Source organism: Crinia signifera, chromosome 7 (assembly GCF_055691185.1).
Source record: "Crinia signifera chromosome 7, ASM5569118v1, whole genome shotgun sequence".
Lineage (NCBI taxonomy): Eukaryota > Metazoa > Chordata > Amphibia > Anura > Myobatrachidae > Crinia > Crinia signifera.
The window spans coordinates 160,008,566-160,033,832 of NC_139223.1; the positions used below are offsets into that span (position 1 = coordinate 160,008,566).

At 49.3% G+C, this 25,267-nt stretch overlaps 1 protein-coding gene across 5 annotated transcripts in view; it reads right to left on the bottom strand.

The window, feature by feature from the left end:
- The window catches only part of PARD3B (par-3 family cell polarity regulator beta), a 777,127-nt gene that overhangs the window by 295,261 nt on the left and 456,599 nt on the right, over window positions 1-25,267 (bottom strand). For all 5 annotated transcript variants that reach the window (XM_083154121.1, XM_083154120.1, XM_083154119.1 and 2 more), the window contains one exon: window positions 19,053-19,172. In XM_083154121.1, the coding sequence (XP_083010247.1) occupies window positions 19,053-19,172 (120 nt within the window). The remainder of the gene's footprint in view (window positions 1-19,052; window positions 19,173-25,267) is intronic.

Consider the following 25,267-nt stretch of genomic DNA (forward strand, 5'->3'; position numbering starts at 1 on the left):
GCACAAAGATCTCCAGCAGATAGATCCTGAGCCGCAATTACTTCACCCCAAATACACGATCACCCTCAGGGTAATGTCCCCGCAGTGTAATATTCCCCGTATGTAATGGAGAACACAGCTACAGGGACCGCAGCACAATACAATCATTTTCTTTTCAGAATGAACAAAACTGCTACATTTTTGGACAAAGGGCATTTTGCACAATGTATTTTAGAAGCGATTTCCGACGGTCACAGTGACGTTCTGTCCAGAGGCCATGACGGGGGGGGGGGGATTCACATGAGGACTAGATGACAATATTACTATATCAGAGTGTTATATTTGGTGGCCCGGCTACAGCGGATGTGAGCCACGGCGATGAGACGGTGGTGCTATCTCTAATCATTATCACTTCTGAAGACATTTGAGGTTTATGATTATGTTATTCTCTGACTGATGCAACAGCCGACTGTGCCAGCAGCGGCCGTCTCCCCGTACTGCGGGTGAGAGGTGAAAACACAAATAGGGAACATTATAATGCAGGTGATAATAATATAGCACCTCGTACCAAGCAATATGGGAGTAACCATTCCGCCATAGCTGTTGGCACATCACGTCGCTTGTGGTGCTCAGATGTTTCCGATGCTATAGACATCCATGTGATTGCCATTGCTGTCTATTACCGTCCACAATTATATGCTAATAAGGCCAGAAGCTAACCTGGGCATAGAGATGCCAACTGTGCCTTGTTATTCCTGGCGTACAACTGCCAATATACCGATGCCATCGTCACAGGTTCTGAGACACGTCAGGTTCCTGACCAAGCCTCATTAGTATGAATTTGAAACAGGATTTTGTAGCGGGTGACGTGGTACAGTCACATTCAGCAAACACAACAGTAGTGATGTGCCCATTTCACTGCAAAGTTACAAGGCTTCGCCATAACTGGCATCCGCGATCCGCCATGGTGCATTCCGCCACCTGTCTCTCACTAGCGATATCCTCCATCACCCTGCATGCACAGACGCCGGAATACATCGCTGACCACCTGCGGGAATGTGTATCAGTATCAATATAGACGATTTGCATGACAATATTGTTATTGTGTATATTTAATGTATTGTTTAGTGTGTATGCTGCACCTTAGTTGTATCAGTGTGATTGTGCTAAACACCATTAGTCACTGGAATGTTGTACACATATTTGTAGAATGAAATGTACATTATATTGTACCCGTGTGACCCCTATGTGCACTGCGCAGCGGATTCACCGCCGCCGCACATACGTGTTACAGTTGGTGCACTAAGCCGGCCTCTATGCCAATTATCATGTCATCCGACTGGAAGGTTCGCTCGTGACTGAGCCACACACATACGTTCCCCTTTATATAGTAGCAGTGTCTGCAGCCTAACAGACCTGTCAGCCCCTCGCTCTGAGCCCAGCCGCAGCACACATCTGACAGGCTGAACACTGTACAAATATTGTGGTTAGGAAACGTGTGACTGGGGACATGTCAGCAACGCCATGCAGAGGAATAGGTCACGCACAAATTAATCACTCACCTCTGCAAAATTTATTTTGAAACCTTTCCAGCTCTGCAGAAAATGTCTGCTCAGTGCTAAGGCGGAAATCCCCCCAGATCCGCAGAAATCACAGCTAAGCGCTTCGCTACTGCAGAACGCGATCCCATCGGTGCGAGGGGATAAATATACTGTATGGTTACATGAAGTGGGGAGGGTGCAAGGAGCTGATTGTCCCCTAATAGAGGGTTAGCGGACTCTGCGGCCCATGCAATATCGTTCAGTGACGCCGCCAATGGCCCCCACTCAGAATACACAGTCTTCTACCGGCCCACGCTCAGAATACGCAGTCATCTACCGGCCCCCGCTCAGAATACGCAGTCATCTACCGGCCCCCGCCCAGAATACCCAGTCTTCTACCGGCCCCCGCTCAGAATACGCAGCCTTCTACCGGCCCCCGCTCAGAATACCCAGTCATCTACCGGCCCCCGCTCAGAATACCCAGTCATCTACCGGCCCCCGCTCAGAATACCCAGTCATCTACCGGCCCCCGCTCAGAATACCCAGTCATCTACCGGCCCCCGCTCAGAATACACAGTCATCTACCGGCCCCCGCTCAGAATACCCAGTCATCTACCGGCCCCCGCTCAGAATACACAGTCATCTACCGGCCCCCGCTCAGAATACCCAGTCTTCTACCGGCCCCCGCTCAGAATACACAGTCATCTACCGGCCCCCGCTCAGAATACCCAGTCATCTACCGGCCCCCGCTCAGAATACACAGTCATCTACCGGCCCCCGCTCAGAATACCCAGTCATCTACCGGCCCCCGCTCAGAATACCCAGTCATCTACCGGCCCCCGCTCAGAATACCCAGTCATCTACCGGCCCCCGCTCAGAATACACAGTCATCTACCGGCCCCCGCTCAGAATACGCAGTCATCTACCGGCCCCCGCTCAGAATACCCAGTCATCTACCGGCCCCCGCTCAGAATACCCAGTCATCTACCGGCCCCCGCTCAGAATACGCAGTCTTCTACCGGCCCCCGCTCAGAATACGCAGTCTTCTACCGGCCCCCGCTCAGAATACGCAGTCATCTACCGGCCCCCGCTCAGAATACCCAGTCATCTACCGGCCCCCGCTCAGAATACCCAGTCATCTACCGGCCCCCGCTCAGAATACACAGTCATCTACCGGCCCCCGCTCAGAATACCCAGTCTTCTACCGGCCCCCGCTCAGAATACCCAGTCATCTACCGGCCCCCGCTCAGAATACACAGTCATCTACCGGCCCCCGCTCAGAATACCCAGTCTTCTACCGGCCCCCGCTCAGGATACCCAGTCTTCAACCGGCCCCCGCTCAGGATACCCAGTCTTCTACCGGCCCCCGCTCAGAATACCCAGTCTTCTACCGGCCCCCGCTCAGAATACCCAGTCTTCTACCGGCCCCCGCTCAGAATACACAGTCTTCTACCGGTACCGGCCCCCGCTCAGAATACGCAGTCTTCCACCGGCCCCCGCTCAGAATACGCAGGCATCTACCGGCCCCCGCTCAGAATAGGCAGGCATCTACCGGCCCCCGCTCAGAATAGGCAGTCTTCTACCGGCCCCCGCTCAGAATAGGCAGTCTTCTACCGCCCCCCGCTCAGAATACACAGTCTTCTACCGGCCCCCGCTCAGAATACGCAGTCTTCTACCGGCCCCCGCTCAGAATACGCAGTCTTCTACCGGCCCCCGCTCAGAGTACGCAGTCTTCTACCGGCCCCCGCTCAGAATACGCAGTCTTCTACCGGCCCCCGCTCAGAATACGCAGCGTTCTACCGCCCCCCCCGCTCAGAATACGCAGTCTTCTACCGGCCCCCGCTCAGAATACGCAGTCTTCTACCGGCCCCCACTCAGAAAAGGCAGTCTTCTACCGGCCCCCGCTCAGAATACGCAGTCATCTACCGGCCCCCGCTCAGAATACGCAGTCATCTACCGGCCCCCGCTCAGAATACCCAGTCTTCTACCGGCCCCCGCTCAGAATACGCAGTCTTCTACCGGCCTCCGCTCAGAATACCCAGTCATTTACCGGCCCCCGCTCAGAATACCCAGTCATCTACCGGCCCTCGCTCATAATACCCAGTCATCTACCGGCCCCCGCTCAGAATACCCAGTCATCTACCGTCCCCCGCTCAGAATACCCAGTCATCTACCGGCCCCCGCTTAGAATACCCAGTCATCTACCGGCCCCCGCTCAGAATACACAGTCATCTACCGGCCCCCGCTCAGAATACCCAGTCATCTACCGCCCCCCGCTCAGAATACCCAGTCATCTACCGCCCCCCGCTCAGAATACCCAGTCATCTACCGGCCCCCGCTCAGAAAACCCAGTCATCTACCGGCCCCCGCTCAGAATACCCAGTCTTCTACCGGCCCGCGCTCAGGATACCCAGTCTTCTACCGGCCCCCGCTCAGGATACCCAGTCATCTACCGGCCCCCGCTCAGAATACGCAGTCATCTACCGGCCCCCACTCAGAATAGGCAGTCATCTACCGGCCCCCGCTCAGAAAAGGCAGTCTTCTACCGGCCCCCGCTCAGAATACACAGTCTTCTACCGCCCCCCGCTCAGAATACACAGTCTTCTACCGGCCCCCGCTCAGAATACACAGTCTTCTACCGGCCCCCGCTCAGAATACGCAGTCTTCTACCGGATCCCGCTCAGAATACGTAGTCTTCTACCGGCCCCCGCTCAGAATACGCAGTCATCTACCGGCCCCCGCTCAGAATACGCAGTCTTCTACCGGCCCCCGCTCAGAATACACAGTCTTCTACCGCCCCCCGCTCAGAATACCCAGTCTTCTACCGGACCCTGCTCAGAATACCCAGTCTTCTACCGGCCCCCGCTCAGAATACGCAGTCTTCTACCGGCCCCCGCTCAGAATACACAGTAAAAATTTGACATCATGTTCAGACGACAGGGGGGTCATTAATGACCTGTCGGAGCGTGCATTGCTAACAATATAGTGTGTACACATTAGACAACATGCACCATGTGTTGTTATAGATGAATCGTATAGTGTGTACGCATCCTAGCCTGGTGTGTCGGGATGAAGGATCTAATTCAGTATGAGCTGTGCAAATAATGGCAGATCTAGCAGCATGTGGGGGCCGCGCAGCATGCCAGATACCACTGTGAGATGCAATTACACTGCTATACAGCACTGCGCTCGTATATCAATGGCAGCCCCTGACTGTGACGCCAGGACCAGGGTGCTCATGTTTCGGGTCGCAGCGGGTGCTAGTGAGGTCACACAGCCACCAGCCAATGTCTCTTAAGGGGCATACACCGGTAGAGATGTGTGCTAAGCTATTTAGGGTAGGTGACTTTCTGGTGCCCAGATCTCCCATGGGAGCACATACACACGCAGAGATGTGTGCTAAGCGATAAGGCCGGGTAGTGGATCAGATTGTGATCAGTATCTCTCATTCTGTACACACAGAGAGATTTGCAGTCACTTGCTAAGCAATTTGACTAGATTGTGACTGCATGCACTGACTTAGCAGGAGACAATCTCTCGGAGCATACACACGGAGAGATCTGTGCTTACTTTCTAAGCAATCTAGTCAGATTGCTTAGAAAATAGCACAGAATTGCTCCGTGTGTAAGCCCCAATCGCATCTTTGGCAATGCAACCACAGTTTAAGAGGTCACTCATGTGCAGACGTGCAAAAATCGCTGAATAGCAGTTTTAGCGCCCAACCTGAACCGGGCCCTATAAGAGGTGCCGGATCCAAAGATTTTTAGTTTGTTTGTTTATTCCTTGTTACCCCGTCCCAATAAGTGCAATAAACCCATTACTGACATCTGTACATAGGAAGAGGAAAACAGGACCCAACAGTGACCCATGCAGAGCAGCTATCCAGGATGTCATAAAACACCATAATGTGATGCTCATAGTTACTAGGAGATAAAAGGATCCTAGATAATGACTATTAGCAGAGACAGGAAATCCTGCAGTCCTGTACATGCCGGCCAATCGCTTATCAGTGCGCAGGACCACCATGGGGGAAGTGATTAGTTATTCTGTATACAGATACATACACGCAGGGTTTATCATTCTCACTATAAGGCAACAGTCGGATTCTATGGGAATTTACACTGGGGGCTAATTATCATGGAAAACCACCCGGAATCCTGCCCACTTATCAAAGTGCCCCAGCCAGTGAGGACTAGCATTGGGTACCACAGAAAGCCCGCTGCCAGGTGCGCTGATGGACTGCCTACTGTCTGGTACTGCAGAAATCCCGCTGGCAGGTGCGCTGATGGACTGCCTACTGTCCAGTACTGCAGAAATCCCGCTGGCAGGTGCGCTGATGGACTGCCTACTGTCCAGTACTGCAGAAAGCCCGCTGTCAGGTGTCCTGATGGACTGCCTACTGTCCGGTACTGCAGAAAGCCCGCTGTCAGGTGTGCTGATGGACTGCCTACTGTCCGGTACCGCAGAAAGCCCGCTGTTAGGTGTGCTGATGGACTGCCTACTGTCCAGTACTGCAGAAATCCCGCTGGCAGGTGCGCTGATGGACTGCCTACTGTCCAGTACTGCAGAAAGCCCGCTGTCAGGTGTCCTGATGGACTGCCTACTGTCCGGTACTGCAGAAAGCCCGCTGTCAGGTGTGCTGATGGACTGCCTACTGTCTGGTACCGCAGAAAGCCCGCTGTTAGGTGTGCTGATGGACTGCCTACTGTCCAGTACTGCAGAAATCCCGCTGGCAGGTGCGCTGATGGACTGCCTACTGTCCAGTACTGCAGAAAGCCCGCTGTCAGGTGTCCTGATGGACTGCCTACTGTCCGGTACTGCAGAAAGCCCGCTGTCAGGTGTGCTGATGGACTGCCTACTGTCTGGTACCGCAGAAAGCCCGCTGTAAGGTGTGCTGATGGACTGCCTACTGTCCAGTACTGCAGAAAGCCCGCTTTCAGGTGTGCTGATGGTCTGTATACTATCCAGTACTGCAGAAAGCCCACTGTCAGATGTGCTGATGGACTACCTACTGTCCAGTACTGCAGAAAGCCCACTGTCAGATGTGCTGATGGACTGCCTACTGTCCAGTACTGCAGAAAGTCCGCTGATTGACTGCCTACTGTCCAGTACTGCAGAGAGCCCGCTGTCAGGTGTGCTGATGGGATGCGGTCATCTATTAGAATGAACTTAGGTCTACAGTCATTAGGTCAACCCCACTAGGTCGACTGGCAGGAAGGTCGACCTGACTTAAGGTCGACATGGGCCAAGGTCGACATGACTTAAGGTCGAATTTGCATAAAGGTCGACATGAGGAAGGTTGACTGGTCATAAGGTCGACATGGGGTTTTTCACTGTTTTTTGAGCCGACATGTGCCGACAGGCGGTATTTCATGCCCTACCATCCACTAGGGCGTGGAGGAGGTTATTAAAGCTGTGGCGAGCGAAGCGAGCCATCGTGCCCGAAGCATTGCGGGCGAAGCGAGGGTCCGATTCTCATTGCCAACTGTGTCCATGTCGACTGTGTCGACATTCGGATAAAAAATTCGGATAAAAAAACAGTGAAAAACCCATGTCGACCTTATGACCAGTCGACCTTCCTCATGTCGACCTTTATGCAAATTCGACCTTAAGTCATGTCGACCTTCCTGCCAGTCGACCTAGTGGGGTCGACCTAATGACTAAGTTCATTCTGATAGATGTACCGATTCCGTGCTGATGGACTGCCTACTGTCCAGTACTGCAGAAAGCCCGCTGTCAGGTGTGCTGATGGACGGTCTACTGTCCATTACCACAGAAAGCCCGCTGTCAGGTGCGCCGATGGACTCTAGGGGGAAGGGAGATACTGATGAGGATCCAGGGGGAAGGGAGATACTGATGGGGACTCCAGGGGGAAGGGGGATATTAATGGGGATACCAGGGGGAGGGATATACTGATGGAGACTCCAGGGGGAAAGAAGATACTGACGGGGACTCCAGGGGGAAAGAAGATACTGATGGGGACTCCAGGGGGAAAGAAGATACTGATGGGGACTCCAGGGGGAAAGAAGATACTGATGGGGACTCCAGGGGGAAAGAAGATACTGACGGGGACTCCAGGGGGAAAGAAGATACTGATGGAGACTCCAGGGGGAAAGAAGATACTGACGGGGACTCCAGGGGGAAAGAAGATACTGACGGGGACTCCAGGGGGAAGGAGGATATTAATGGGGATACCAGGGGGAGGGATATACTGATGGGGACTCCAGGGGGAAGGAGGATATTAATGGGGATACCAGGGGGAGGGATATACTGATGGAGACTCCAGGGGGAAGGAAGATTATGTTTGGGGGGAAGGGGACTCCAGTGATCCACACAAGTGGAATTTCCCTGATATAGACACCACATGTGCAGCAATACAGGACAGAGGTGTCCATTTACACTTGTTAATCATTTTGGAGGAAGGGGAAAGGAGACAGAAAACGATGATCCATGTCTTCTTAGATTTGTGCAGCTGTGCGATTTCGTTGTTGTAAGGGACATATCTAAACGCAAGCCAGATATTTGGGTGTCCTCCAAACTGTAACTCTGTATAAATCTATTCCAGTTTGCTAATACTCAGCACATTTCTGGCTGTAACATAGTGTGGAACTGACAGATGCTTCAGTATGTGAGGGTAGTGCCAGATGTGTAGCGCGTGTGAACACAAACTACACATCTACTGTATACCGGAGGACTACAATCACTGACTGATGGCAGTTTGGGCCCTATAGATTTTCCCCTATTTGCGACATCCGTGTGTATTAGTAAATTTCCAATAAATATTTATATATATATATATATATATATATATATATATATATATATCTTTCCTTCCTTTCACTGCCTGGGCAATGTGGTATACCGCCAGCCACTTCCAGTCGGGCCTGCTGTAGTCTTTGCCTTGGATGTATTGCAACTAGTAAGCCGCTCAAAGCAAATGCTTTCACAGCAAGTAGATGTAGTTTCAGTTACTGCCAACAGATTGCAGTGTTTCGGAACCACACGCACAGTAGACGTACATATGTAGACTCATCCAAGCTAGTCTGCTCCCTTGTGATTGCCTCTGTGTTTGTGCATGTGTGAGAGAGAAAGAGATGTAGTTTCACTCGCTGCCAACAAATGGCATGGTGTTTCAGAGACACACAGTCAGATACCAGACATAGATATTGATGATCAGCACCATCGGTCCTAGTCTGCAGCCCATTGGAAGCTTAAACAATATTTTGCAGAATTTAGGAACCTAATGCGTCTGTCATTACAGGAACAATGATAAATACATATATTAATGCCAAATTTTTCATTGCTACGATTACTTCACGCCCATCAGTGTACACACTTCTTCTCCTTCCCAAAATTCTACCTTTGTAAACCAAGCCCACCCCTGAGCACCCAGGACCCCGCCTCTGATGCCTGACAACTCCTCCCCTGAGGGGTATCTGCAAGCGATGAACCCAGGAATCATTCATTGTATTAATTTGCATTATTATTGCCTATTTATCCATGAAGTCAATATACAGAGTGTTCTACATATTATCTCATATGCTTTCTCTCTGAATGGATCTCGGTTTAATCTGCATTTAATGATATACACACACACACACACACACATTATTCTATAGCATCGTATTTGGCTGCGATTCTTTCCTCGTGAGAGCGCGGTTAATGTCGGAAGCGTACAAAGTACCCGAGGGACACCGATAACTGGGGGAGAATGTACAGCTGGACCTGTTCTTAGGAGGCTTCGGCCACCGGTTCCGTATACCCCTCACAGAACAAGTATAACCGGGAAACAGCTGGAGGAGTTTCTGGGTGTTTGATTGATAAGTACATTATCCTGGAGAGAGCAGACACTTGGATGACTGTACGTTCCCAGAACGTACATTTCCTCATGGACTTTATCCATTTATTATTACTGCACAGATGTCTGATGCTGATCCGTCATCCTCCTCAATCATCCGGTGTCCGAGGCTGCGGAGCCTGTCAGTAACAGACGTGATGCCTGCACACATACTATGCCCCCACATTGGGGTGACACATGTGTCGTACACATGCCTGGTGCAGATCATTATACAAGAATTAGCAGTTAATGAGGATGCAGGATATTGTATCTGCTTATAACATCTGTCCTGAATTAATGAACGGGATCTTCTATCCTTCCCGGGGCCTGAAGACAGGATTCCCTCTGACCACTCTGAAACAGAAGTCCCCCTCACCCTGTACCATGTAGCGCCACCGCCGACGTGTTTGGCACCTGCATCCTGGAAACGCGGAGCTTACAATCCTATCTGGACTGGATTCAGACCCTCCACGTGCAGACACTAATCAGAACTGCATTTGCTCCATGCCGTGTTAGTACAAATGTTCAGCGCCAGAGAGAACGTCACAAGTAAATATGGTCCAAATTGTACAAGCTCAAAGCGCATTGCAAATGAATGACTTCACTTCCTGTGCGGTTTAGAGTTCTCTTACACAAAGCAGCACCCGCACAATGCTGACAACCTGCACATTGCACTGGAAGGAGGGCAGGCAGCGGTGGTCCCCATCCCAAGGCCAGTACACCCACCGGGAACTCGGGCAGGCCAACAGCGCTCCTCCTCTGACTTCTCCACCAGTGTCTAGAGGGGTCGGGGCTGTGGCACAGTGCAAAATTCAAATAGTGAATAGGGGAGGCAAAGCAACTGACATTCCAAACTGACTCACTGGCAGTTGGGGTGGCTCCCTTATTTGATGTTGCAGCCCCCCCCCCCCCCCCAATGCTTAGTACCATGATGGCCGACACACATGGATTTATAGTTTAATTATCTTTTTTTTTTTAGTTAGCAAACATTGTCTCAGTCTAGTCTTGCAATGTTGACATAGAGAATGTCAACAGAAGTATGCCGACATACTCTGAAGGTTGACAATTAATTGACATTTGGGCTGTTGACAATGACAGCACATTGACATGGCATCATATTGACATTGGGAACATTGGGGTTGGCAATAAGCGGCATGCTTTACCGTGACACCCCCCCCCCCTCCCCCCAATTATACAAAGCCAGCTGTACAAGTATTATACAGCGGGGGCCATTTGGAAAAAACTAAAGTCATCGCTGCCCCCCCCCCCCCCCCAAACATCATCAGACTGCTGCCATACTGCATCCGTCATCACAGAATGGGTCCTGCGCATAATACTGATTACCAGGATGGTGCGCTTGTCCAACCCCAACTGAATTACTCCCTAGGGTTTTTTAGAACTGAAAAGCTTTTTTAAAATAAATAATAAGGGTTGTGTGGAAGGATTTATGAAGGACACTGTCACCTATGTGTCACCGGGCTGCGATCGAACAGGTGTAACATCATAATATAAAGCTTTATTACGCACCGACTATAGCGGAAGCCAACTTCCCTGACTGCCTCCATCTTTCTCCTGTGATACTTATTGATTAGAACTTAAGACGACCATAAATCAGTATAAAAGGCCCATATCTGAATCCTCCTTACTATATAATTCCCCATTATCACCTACAGGTTGCACACATTGCGCCTGTACCCTCACTACGGGGGACATTAATCACCCTCAGAAGATAAGGCGATGGAGTCGGACTGGCCGCAGTTACACGCAGGCAAAAGGTTAATGAAAAACAATTACTAATAATGTCTCATATGGCTCCATTATAGAGGTGGGTGCTCGGTGGGGATCCGCAGCGCTAATGGCGTGTCGGATAATGAATCGGAGCTGGGCACTTAGACACGATGCCCTTTATAGCCTCGCAAATAACTAAAACAAGAGACAGAATAAAACCCCTGGTAATTGGTCTCTTTGGTTGGGGAACTGAGCGTCCTTACACCATGACCTCTCCGTAAAGGTTACAGTGGCAGGGCACAGAACGCCGCAGATTTTATGTTCACGTCACCATCGCTTCATTTGTATTTAATTAGGAATTGGATTCTATGCCGACAGGGACAGTGCAAGTTCGCAAGCATGAAGATCCCCGCTGTAAATAAGGGACGCATTGAGAAAGCGCCAGACGGGCACAAGAGCATCATAACAAACGGGGAACAATTATTCCCCAAACTCTGTCCTACACCACCGGCATAGGTCCAGGATCTGGGCATTTCCATGTTGGTATAATTAATAAGTACATCAGTCGGTTGGATATCTCCATTTGTGTTCATGGATATCATTAAAACCTGGCCTGGCCTGGGAAACATGGGGTTAAACATTCCAGATCTTAAATGGTTTTCTTATTTTCTTCCCTCTCCTCACTGCGATGTGTGACATTTATAGGGGAAAGCAATTTGTTTTGTTGAGTATGTACTTACGGAAAAGATCTTGTCCAAGGAAACTTGTTTTAGTATCCGCAAAGTACATGATAGGGGGGGGGGGGGGGGGGGGGAGGCATTCGGAGGACTCTGTAAAACACAGGAGACTCGTCCTTCAATTTTTAACTCTCAGGAGTCCATTTAGACGACTCACAAAAAGTATATTAACCGGAGGAAGCCTAAAATATCAAAAACATTTGGTTTCTCTAGAGTTAGTACAGAGAGAAGAGCGGAGCAATTTATTTGTATGGAAGTGGCGCTTTCCCAGTAATATAACGGCATCTCTGGATGGCGTTAGGTCTCCTGTCACTGGGGAACAGTCGGGAAGAGATTTATCTTCCGCCATTCTCTTCAGAACGCAACGGGAGCCAGGCTGCGCCCATGCACCAGGCTCCAGCTTCTGTTGCAATCTTTTGCACACAATGTTGCAGCAGCCCCGTTTTCTCCTCACCGTCACATGATTTTACTGAATGGCGCGGCACAGCAGCAGTTTTCATATAAATACAGCAAAGCAAAATAAACGAGAATTACAGATCGGCTTCTTGCATATTAAATGAAATACAGCGCTTAGGGCAGGATGCATTACATTTACAAAAGGAGTAATCTGTATTACAGTGGCCCACAGCAGATATTGGGGATATCCATAGTAATGTGACGCAATGCATGCGATACTTGGTACATCCCTCCAGCCTCTGTGAGAGATAATGAAGAGCAGAGAGACCATCTGTATACAATCTCATGACTCACGCCTCTCGGGCTACTGTAGGAAGTAATGATATGTGTAGATGATCTGACGTGTAGAGAATCAGACGTGTAGAGTAATCGGACGTGTAGAGTAATCGGACGTGTAGAGTAATCGGACGTGTAGAGTAATCGGACGTGTAGACAATCGGACGTGTAGACAATCGGACGTGTAGACAATCGGACGTGTAGACAATCGGACGTGTAGACAATCGGACGTGTAGAGAATCGAACGTGTAGACAATCGGACGTGTAGACAATCGGACGTGCAGACAATCGGACGTGCAGACAATCGGACGTGCAGACAATCGGACGTGCAGAGAATCGGACGTGTAGAGAATCGGACGTGTAGAGAATCGGACGTGTAGAGAAACGGACGTGTAGAGAATCCGACGTGTAGAGAATCCGACGTGTAGAGAATCGGATGGGTATTTCCCCCAAATACGCCCAGGGAGTGCTGCCGCCGATTCCAATAATACACAGTATATAAACCAGCTCGGACTGTTCTCTGGGAAATGCCAGGTACAGGAAATAATGAGGATGTGCCGTCTCCCGTGATCCTGGTCACAGCGTGGGGGAAATAATTCCAATAGTCCGGCACAAAGAGAGAAACAGAAGCGCGTATAGATGTAGAAGTTAATGAGTTTTATTCTTTGACGGAAACTTTCAGCTTCTATTTCAAGTAAAACTACCGCAGAGATATTGTGTAGTGACCTGCGGGGCAGAGGCCGCTAGATGCCCCCATTCCGGATTACATGCCTTGCAGTACTCACCTGTGTGTGCCCCGTCCTGTCTGCTCTAACTACACAATATAGGAAGCTATAGTTATTATTATTATTTATATGGCGCCACCAAGTGCTCGCAGCGCCGGACATAGAAGAATGATGTCATAGACAAACACAGGGTACAAAGGGGAAATATAACCAGAATTAATAGATCAGTATCACCAAATAGCGGGGAAGGGTGGGCAGATCACACTGTAGAGCAGGATACAGCAAGGTGAGAGCCAAGAGGTCGGAGGGTCCTGCTCGTGACAACCAACAGCCAGGTGGAGCTGAAAGCTGCTGGTGACTCTGCCCAGCTATGGTAAGTTCTATATACTGTGTCCTGTATAATAAGAGGAATGGATCTGATCCCACCGCTCATGTAATAAAGATCCCACATCCTAGCCGCCCGGAACGTATGCCACTGAGGGGGGAACCATATATATTCATACTGTCACCTGTGATGGCTACGTCCTTCTAATTGGCCAGTCAGTCCTAGGTCCCCCATCACATGTACCGCACATTAATGTGGTATATAGACAGGATTGTGTGCTTAATGATTACATGTATGTTACATTATACTGCACAGGGCTATGGTGTAATCACTACACAGCATCGATGCTACATTATCACACAGATATATGTCCAGACCATGCAGTGTAGTAGCCAAGTTATCTGCAGGATAACCATGTCATCGCTAATGGACTAGCCTCTGCGGTGGCTGCACCAGAGGGTGACCCAACAATGCTGACTCCTCTTCAGTAACAGGAGACGGATGCTACAGTGTGATATCAGCACATGGCTACCGTCACAGAGGAAGATCCGGTACTGCACCCAGCCCAGACTCCGGTGGCAGTTAGCACCTCCAGGGAACCTCCTGGAGTGATCAAATCGGGGGCTGCCACAAATCCAGTCACGTCCCCAAATATGCCACACCTATCCCAGTGAGGTTCTTGCGAGGTCACGTACCTTTGCAATAGGTTACGCTTATTTTTAGATGTGCATCTTCCATAGAGGGGGGAGCTAGGTGGCTGGCCACACCCCATGTAACAGTTGACCCCACCCTTTATGTGCAGAACGCCAAGAATTCCCTTGGTAGGCCTTTAATGCTCTGACGCTGTAATATTACTGCGCGGTTAGTGCATACGCCCACCAATGACATTTATCCTCGCTATTCAGTCCCTCACATATAGAGACGGCCACTATACATGGATGGGGCACTGCCTCATTCATCTATAAAATACACAGAATACGTACGTCCCTGACCAGATGGCGCCGACGCTGTGTGTGTCGGACTACTATTAATAAAAGTAGACAGGTTGCAGATTATTTTTTGTGTAAGTTCCTGTGAATGTAAGCAGCCAAGTAACGAGCCAATATGGGGATGAATATCCATGTTTTACATGATGTTGATGGATGGAACAGCTGAGCCTGTCACCATGTTCTGCTGAGGAATGTGGGCACAGGACATTTTCTGTCACAGCGCGGTCCTGTACAGTATGTCAGGAGATATGCAACGCCATCTTATCCACACATCTTCTGTCAGAGCGCGGTATGCCACACAGCGCGGTCCTGTACAGTATGTCAGGAGATAAGTGACGCCATCTTATCCACACATCTTCTGTCAGAGCGCGGTATGCCACACAGCACGGTCCTGTACAGTATGTCAGGAGATATGCAACGCCATCTTATCCACACATCTTCTGTCAGAGCGCGGTATGCCACACAGCACGGTCCTGTACAGTATGTCAGGAGATAAGTGACACCATCTTATCCACACATCTTCTGTCAGAGCGCGGTATGCCACACAGCACGGTCCTGTACAGTATGTCAGGAGATATGCAACGCCATCTTATCCACACATCTTCTGTCAGAGCGCGGTATGCCACACAGTGCGGTCCTGTACAGTATGTCAGGAGATATGCAACTCCATCTTATCCACACATCTTCTGTCAGAGCGCGGTATGCCACACAGCACGGTCCTGTACAGTATGTCAGGAGATAAGTGACACCATCTTATCCACACATCTTCTGTCAGAGCGCGGTATGCCACACAGCACGGTCCTGTACAGTATGTCAGGAGATATGCAACGCCATCTTATCCACACATCTTCTGTCAGAGCGCGGTATGCCACACAGTGCGGTCCTGTACAGTATGTCAGGAGATATGCAACGCCATCTTATCCACACATCTTCTGTCAGAGCGCGGTATGCCACACAGCACGGTCCTGTACAGTATGTCAGGAGATAAGTGACACCATCTTATCCACACATCTTCTGTCAGAGCGCGGTATGCCACACAGCACGGTCCTGTACAGTATGTCAGGAGATATGCAACGCCATCTTATCCACACATCTTCTGTCAGAGCGCGGTATGCCACACAGTGCGGTCCTGTACAGTATGTCAGGAGATATGCAACGCCATCTTATCCACACATCTTCTGTCAGAGCGCGGTATGCCACACAGCACGGTCCTGTACAGTATGTCAGGAGATAAGTGACACCATCTTATCCACACATCTTCTGTCAGAGCGCGGTATGCCACACAGCACGGTCCTGTACAGTATGTCAGGAGATATGCAACGCCATCTTATCCACACATCTTCTGTCAGAGCGCGGTATGCCACACAGCGCGGTCCTGTACAGTATGTCAGGAGATATGTAACGCCATCTTATCCACACATCTTCTGTCAAAGCGCGGTATGCCACACAGCGCGGTCCTGTACAGTATGTCAGGAGATATGCAACGCCATTTTATCCACACATCTTCTTTCAGAGCACGGTATGCCACACAGCGCAGTCTTGTACAGTATGTCAGGAGATATGCAACGCCATCTTATCCACACATCTTCTGTCAGAGAGCGGTATGCCACACAGCGCGGTCCTGTACAGTATGTCAGGAGATATGCAACGCCATTTTATCCACACATCTTCTGTCAGAGGGCGGTATGCCACACAGCGCGGTCCTGTATCTGTATGTCAGGAGATATGCAACGCCATCTTATCCACACATCTTCTGTCAGAGCGCGGTATGCCACACAGCGCAGTCTTGTACAGTATGTCAGGAGATCTGCAACGCCATCTTATCCACACATCTTCTGTCAGAGCGTGGTATGCCACACAGAGCGGCCCTGTACAGTATGTCAGGAGATATGCAACGCCATTTTATCCACACATCTTCTGTCAGAGCGCGGTATCCCCGACAGAGCGGTCCTGTATCTGTATGTCAGGAGATATGCAACGCCATTTTATCCACACATCTTCTGTCAGAGCACGGTATGCCACACAGCGCGGTCCTGTACAGTATGTCAGGAGATATGCAACGCCATCTTATCCACACATCTTCTGTCAGAGCGCGGTATGCCACACAGCGCGGTCCTGTACAGTATGTCAGGAGATATGTAACGCCATCTTATCCACACATCTTCTGTCAAAGCGCGGTATGCCACACAGCGCGGTCCTGTACAGTATGTCAGGAGATAAGTGACGCCATCTTATCCACATATCTTCTGTCAGAGCGCGGTATGCCACACAGCGCGGTCCTGTACAGTATGTCAGGAGATATGTAACGCCATCTTATCCACACATCTTCTGTCAAAGCGCGGTATGCCACACAGCGCGGTCCTGTACAGTATGTCAGGAGATAAGTGACGCCATCTTATCCACACATCTTCTGTCAGAGCGTGGTATGCCACACAGTGCGGTCCTGTACAGTATGTCAGGAGATATGTGACGCATCTTATCCACACATCTTCTGTCAGAGCGCGGTATGCCACACAGCGCAGTCTTGTACAGTATGTCAGGAGATATGCAACGCCATCTTATCCACACATCTTCTGTCAGAGCGCGGTATGCCACACAGCGCGGTCCTGTATCTGTATGTCAGGAGATATGCAACGCCATCTTATCCACACATCTTCTGTCAGAGCACGGTATGCCACACAGCGTGGTCCTGTACAGTATGTCAGGAGATATGTGATGCCATCTTATCCACACATTTTCTGTCAGAGTGATGTATGCCACACAGAGCGGTCCTGTACAGTATGTCAGGAGATGTGCAACGCCATCTTATCCACACATCTTCTGTCAGAGCGTGGTATGCCACACAGCACGGTCCTGTACAGTATGTCAGGAGATATGCAACGCCATCTTATCCACACATCTTCTGTCAGAGCGCGGTATGCCACACAGCAGCGTGGTCCTGTACAGTATGTCAGGAGATATGTGATGCCATCTTATCCACACATTTTCTGTCAGAGTGATGTATGCCACACAGAGCGGTCCTGTACAGTATGTCAGGAGATGTGCAACGCCATCTTATCCACACATCTTCTGTCAGAGCGCGGTATGCCACATAGAGCGGTCCTGTATCTGTATGTCAGGAGATATGCAACGCCATCTTATCCACACATCTTCTGTCAGAGCGCGGTATGCCACACAGCGCGGTCCTGTACAGTATGTCAGGAGATATGTGACGCCATCTTATCCACACATTTTCTGTCAGAGTGCGGTATGCCACACAGAGCGGTCCTGTACAGTATGTCAGGAGATATGTGACTCCATCTTATCCACACATTTTCTGTCAGAGTGCGGTATGCCACACAGAGCGGTCCTGAATCTGTATGTCAGTTGCTACAGCTTGTCATAAAATAATATTTTGTTATTACAGCCGAGCCGCAGGCTCCTTATTTCTAAACTATAGGTCTGTAGATCAAACTGTGAAATGTGATTTAGTATTTAATTGGTGGCAAGGCGGCTGCTATTCAGTCCTGACAGAGATTTGGGCTGCATGCAAATATAAGTGGATGTCTGTTTTACAACCCATCGAGCTATTTGGTAGAACACAATCTCGCTGCCAATGATTCGGGCGACATGTATGTATTAGCTTGTGATTCATGATTGCCGTATTTTGTGTCATTAAAATCCACCAGGACAAAAAAAAAAAATATAGCAATAATTTCTACATTTACAATGCAAATAAAAATCCTACAGCTGCACTTTGTGTCACGTCGAATACGTTCACATTTCTTTTGTGCACCTTCATGAAAATGATGTTATTGATTTTGTTATGAGCGTGATAGAGAAATACAGAGTCCACTCCGGCGTCTCGGCCTGTTTAAAAATCAATGACTGTAAGAAATCTCTGGTTCTATTTGCAGACTGCCCTTATGGGTACGAGGAGTATTCCGGGAGAATGTAAATGAGGGGGCGAGTTATACTGTGGGTACTGACTTATTGTACAAAGTGTTTTCTGTTTTACCACATTTACTTACAGTAACTTGTCTGCCCCCAAATCACCTTTGGGGACTGCAGAGAAATGGACCAAATAGCACACATGGAATTCAATATACTGTACCAGCACTGCTCTTATTAATAGTTTGGGGCCGCAATGAACCCTAATCCGAGCAAGTCCCAGCACTGCACAGATATTGCGTCTACATACAGTTGGCGCCAAGACGAAACGTGTAATGCGATAGAATCTATGGAGGCCACCACTGTCCGGATCTATATAACCAAACGTACCATGAGTAACAGTAACGTTATTGACTGCTCCGCCTAGGCTGCGGATGGGGTGCCCAACAGCGGATCGTTCATTTCATTGTAATTTAACAATTAAAAAGAGTTTTCAGGTGCGACCACCAATTTGTACCACCGAGGAGATCTAGGCCAATCCCCAATCTCCGTGTAACAGTGCATATTTGTATACTTCTCCTCGTCCTACCTGTTACGTTCTTCTTTCATTTTATCCATCTCCTGCTCCTCTTCTTTCAGTACGCCGAGTTTTGCGTTACTTTTCGGATCTGTTTTTCCTCCTTTATCATCCTTATGCTTTTTTCCAAACCTAACAGAGAAAAAGATAAGTCAGGCTGGATTCCAATATCCCTTATCAATATTCATACATAAGTTGTAGAACATGCAGCTGCTATAACGCAGGACACACCGCGTGCCAGAGCTCGGCCAAGGAAGTCATAGCGTTCTAGGAACTGTGGCAAGTATCCAACGGGAGCGCGCGGAATCTGCTTCCCGTCGCGAATACAGATTTGTGCTTATATTTAGAGGCAGAACGGCATTAACAGCGTCATTTCATTCACTAGAGAGGCTGAAACACAAAAGCTGTTGATGCTGAGAATACGCAGGGTACACAAACCGCGCACAGTTACACTTCAGCGTCATACCGGGAACACAAAGCGTTGGGAATGGCCGAAGCCGCTGCTGGCGGGAGCCTAATGCAATGTTATTTTGTTTCTTCACGATAAGGAAATGAGAAAAGAACATTTGTGGCAGCGAATCCGAAAGCTTCCAACGGTGACGGAAAAACATACCTGAGACTAATTAATTGCACCACTCGCTTGTCAGCTTTTAATTCCTCTACCTTGTTTAGCCTAATTAGTCACACATTTACATCGAGCTCTTCTATTCATCTACTGGAGTATCATCTACATTCCCATTAGCGTCAGGCTCTTACACGGACCGGGAAATACGCATGCCGGCTACTCATCGATCCATATCAGCATTATCAGAAGGAGTGCGGCCACCATACCTACTGTCCAATATCATCACAGGCTCCTAGGCGTAGGATGGATTCCAGCTGTATATTATATCCACCACTGGGGCCCCATACTGTACCTCATACAAAGGGACCAGGGAAAGCACTGGGGTACCTCATACACAGGGACCAGGGAAAGCTCTGGGGTACCTCATACAAAGGGACCAGGGAAAGCTCTGGGGTACCTCATACAAAGGAACCAGGGAAAGCTCTGAGGTACCTCATACAAAGGAACCAGGGAAGGCTCTGAGGTACCTCATACACAGGAACCAGGGAAAGCTCTGAGGTACCTCATACAAAGGGACCAGGGAAAGCTCTGAGGTACCTCATACAAAGGGACCAGGGAAAGCTCTGAGGTACCTCATACAAAGGAACCAGGGAAATCTCTGGGGTACCTCATACACAGGAACCAGGGAAAGCTCTGGGGTACCTCATACAAAGGAACCAGGGAAAGTTTTGGGGTACCTCATACACAGGAACCAGGGAAAGCTCTGGGGTACCTCATACACAGGAACCAGGGAAAGCTCTGGGGTACCTCATACAAAGGAACCAGGGAAGGCTCTGGGGTACCTCATACAAAGGGACCAGGGAAAGCTCTGGGGTACCTCATACAAAGGAACCAGGGAAAGCTCTGGGGTACCTCATACACAGGAACCAGGGAAGGCTCTGGGGTACCTCATACAAAGGAACCAGGGAAAGCTCTGGGGTACCTCATACACAGGAACCAGGGAAAGCTCTGGGGTACCTCATACACAGGGACCAGGGAAGGCTCTGGGGTACCTCATACACAGGGACCAGGGATAGCTCTGAGGTACCTCATACAAAGGGACCAGGGAAAGCTCTGAGGTACCTCCTACAAAGGAACCAGGGAAAGCTCTGGGGTACCTCATACACAGGAACCAGGGAAGGCTCTGGGGTACCTCATACACAGGGACCAGGGAAGGCTCTGGGGTACCTCATACACAGGGACCAGGGAAAGCTCTGGGGTACCTCATACACAGGGACCAGGGAAAGCTCTGGGGTACCTCATACAAAGGGACCAGGGAAAGCTCTGGGGTACCTCATACAAAGGGACCAGGGAAAGCTCTGAGGTACCTCATACAAAGGAACCAGAGAAAGCTCTGGGGTACCTCATACAAAGGAACCAGGGAAGGCTCTGGGGTACCTCATACACAGGAACCAGGGAAGGCTCTGGGGTACCTCATACAAAGGGACCAGGGAAAGCTCTGGGGTACCCCATACACAGGGACCAGGGAAAGCTCTGGGGTACCTCATACAAAGGGACCAGGGAAAGCTCTTAGGTACCTCATACAAAGGAACCAGGGAAAGCTCTGGGGTACCTCATACAAAGGAACCAGGGAAAGCTCTAGGGTACCTCATACACAGGGACCAGGGAAGCTCTGGGGTACCTCATATACAGGGACCAGGGAAAGCTCTGGGGTACCTCATATTAAAATCCAAGGAAAGCTCTGGGGTACCTCATACAAAGGGAACATGGAAAGCTCTGAGGTACCTCATACACAGGGACCAGGGAAGGCTCTGAGGTACCTCATACAAAGGGACCAGGGAAAGCTCTGGGGTACCTCATACAAAGGGACCAGGGAAGGCTCTGGGGTACCTCATACACAGGGACCAGGGAAAGCTCTGAGGTACCTCATACAAAGGGACCAGGGAAAGCTCTGGGGTACTCATACAAAGGGACCAGGGAAGCTCTGGGGTACCTCGTACAAAGAGACCAGGGAAAGCTCTGGGGTACCTCGTACAAAGGGACCAGGGAAAGCTCTGGGGTACCTCATACAAAGGACCAGGGAAAGCTCTGGGGTAACCCATACACAGGAACCAGGGAAGGCTCTGAGGTACCTCATGCACAGGGACCAGGGAAAGCTCTGAGGTACCTCATACAAAGGGACCAGGGAAAGCTCTGAGGTACCTCATACAAAGGGACCAGGGAAAGCTCTGAGGTACCTCATACACAGGGACCAGGGAAAGCTCTGGGGTACCTCATACACAGGGACCAGGGAAATCTCTGGGGTACCTCATACAAAGGACCAGGGAAAGCTCTGGGGTACCTCATACAAAGGGACCAGGGAAAGCTCTGGGGTACCTCATACAAAGGAACCAGGGAAGGCTCTGGGGTACCTCATACAAAGGAACCAGGGAAGGCTCTGGGATGCTGCCGGGTGTTAGCGCCTATAGACCAGGAATAGTCATCAGATATTACAGTATATAGCTCTGCGTTCTGTCCTAGCACTTCCCACATAGACACAGGAGTATTAGTGCACAGATGTGTCCACATACATCTATCCTCCGTGCGCAACAAGTCACGTTACACGGTTACAGCATCTTTGCGTGCACCTTTTCTAGTACACTGGGGCAGATGTATTAAGCCTTAACAAGAGATAAATATAAATGTGATAGGGGGCAGGATTCTCTAATAACCTCCGCTGCACATTGCCGGCATTCACATTGTTAATAATCGCACATGCATTAACATATTAACTTAAAGGCGATGGCTGGCGATGTGCAGCGGGTCCCCCCTACCTCCCTGCACCCTTACCTGGCTGTGAGGGCTCCGTTTCCTCCTCCCTGCACCCGGAAGCTGTGCAGGGAGGAGGAGGTCACTGGTCCAGGCAGCACAGCAGGAGGCTGCCCGGACACAGGTGAGGGGGATGTGGGGTGGATCGGCGGGGCGGATCGGCGGGGGGCACTCTGGGCGGCGTGGGACGTGAAGGGAAGCCCATAGGCTTCCATGGGGTTACGTCATCTAGAACTGACAGTGCTGCGTGTCAACCAGAATCACCCTCATACTCCGAGCGCTCAGTCAGCCGCAGATACTGGTGTCATTCTGTGACATTATGTAACCATTAGAGTATCCCGTGGCAGCTGAGGGGGGTCTTCCTTCACTTGGCATGTGCCACGCGGTGAGCACGGTAAATGCTTGCCGCGAGCCTCAGGTGATTATAGTGACGGCACGGAGTCTGCGCCGGTTCTCTGGCTTTCAGGTCCTATTATCTCACTTCATTATTTATGAGGTCACTTTCTGCATAACTACATCTTAAGAGGTATCACATGAAAGCCAGTGCCATTTGCAGAGAATGTCACTGGGTAATTTATGCACCGGTAATCAGGGGAACGGAGCGCTACGTGCGATTCATAAAGGGTACGCGGCCTGTTCTGTGTGCGGCTATTACAGTACAGTCGCCAGTGGTTATAAGAAGACACAAATAGCGCTACATGACGGATCCCAGCTTGTTATTGATAGTCCGCAGTAATATTCCGTGCGCACTAATTGGTGGCGCGTTACAATTCTAGCGCAGACCCAGCGCTTTGTAAATCTAGTGCAAACACTTCTACAGCCAAACGCAGCATTACGTGCTGATGAAGGAGAACATATTTAGGGTTTTCTATGATAAATGCACCAAAGCCCCATTGTTAGGGCTCGTATGCAGATAACCCCATAGAAGCCGCAGATAACACAGACTTAAATATATACTTCATAACCCTTAAATATAACGGCAAACGCTGAAATAATTTAAGACGAACGCCGTGGCGAGAACCTTGTGCAACAAGCTAACGCCATCTGCAGCAATAATAACAGTAGTCAAGAAAACAGAGTATAATAAAAGCATAGGAATATTAATGCGCTAATTTCTGTATTAAATCCTCATTGTGCTGTGTCAGGGCACCGATCAGATTACTCCCAGAATGCCCCACGGCCATTTGCGTTACTATGCGCACGCACAGAGGAACTCCCGGGTCACAAACCTGGAAGTCCTGGGATCGGTGCACAGCGCAAAGGGCGGTTCTGATCGGGATAGAGCTGCCCTTTGCGTTACTAATGACATGTTAGTATATATTGTGATTACTGTTGGCAGGATTTGCCGCAAGTGGTTGGTACATCCTGCCCAAACACGCCGCGCAAAACACAAAATACAGTTTTTAAATTAACATTTCACTTATTTTTTTATTTATGTCTGAATTCTGGAGGGTAACCTAATGATACGAACCCTATAAGAGTCTCCTGGCGCGCCGACAGGAGCTGTGGGGTGTGACTGCACCCATGTATTAATGCCTATACAATGTAAGCCTGCGAGAGCAGGGCCCTCCGACCTCTGTGTCTTACTGTTATTACCCAGTCTTGTTCTATCACTGATGTTTCTAAATGTAACAAACAACAGAATTTGCTGCATTATACAAGGAACTGTTAACAAAGGATAATGTGCGACAAATATGCAATCATAGAAGATATTGGGGAGAGTGCGGCAGTAAAGGGACGCTACATGCAGATAGACACTGCCCTGTCCGCTGCTGAGCTTTGTAGTCCGCAGGGTAATTGCGTTATCAGGGGACCACCCCAACAATTCAGAAATTACACATATATACCTATAGGGTATGTAACGTAACAGTATGGTCACATATATACCTATAGGGCATGTAATGTAACAGTATACACAGTACGGTCACATATATACCTATAGGGTATGTAACGTAACATTAAAAATGGTCACATATATACCTACAGGGTCTGTAATATAACATTATACACGGTAAGGTCACCTATAAACCTAAAGGGTACGTAATGGAACATTATCAGAGGTGTGTAAGTTCACATATATCGGTGGCGCTGTTACTACAGTATGTGGTGTGTGTGTAATATAACATTATCAGTGGCGCTGTTACTATGTGGCGTGTGTGTAATATAACATTATCAGTGGCGCTGTTACTATGTGGCGTGTGTGTAATATAACATTATCAGTGGCGCTGTTACTATGTGGCGTGTGTGTAATATAACATTATCAGTGGCGCTGTTACTATGTGGCGTGTGTGTAATATAACATTATCAGTGGCGCTGTTACTATGTGGCGTGTGTGTAATATAACATTATCAGTGGCGCTGTTACTATGTGGTGTGTGTGTAATATAACATTATCAGTGGCGCTGTTACTATGTGGCGTGTGTGTAATATAACATTATCAGTGGCGCTGTTACTATGTGGCGTGTGTGTAATATAACATTATCAGTGGCGCTGTTACTATGTGGTGTGTGTGTAATATAACATTATCGGTGGTGCTGTTACTATGTGGCGTGTGTGTAATATAACATTATCAGTGGCGCTGTTACTATGTGGTGTGTGTGTAATATAACATTATCGGTGGTGCTGTTACTATGTGGCGTGTGTGTAATATAACATTATCGGTGGCGCTGTTACTATGTGGCGTGTGTGTAATATAACATTATCAGTGGCGCTGTTACTATGTGGCGTGTGTGTAATATAACATTATCAGTGGCGCTGTTACTATGTGGTGTGTGTGTAATATAACATTATCGGTGGCGCTGTTACTATGTGGCGTGTGTGTAATATAACATTATCAGTGGCGCTGTTACTATGTG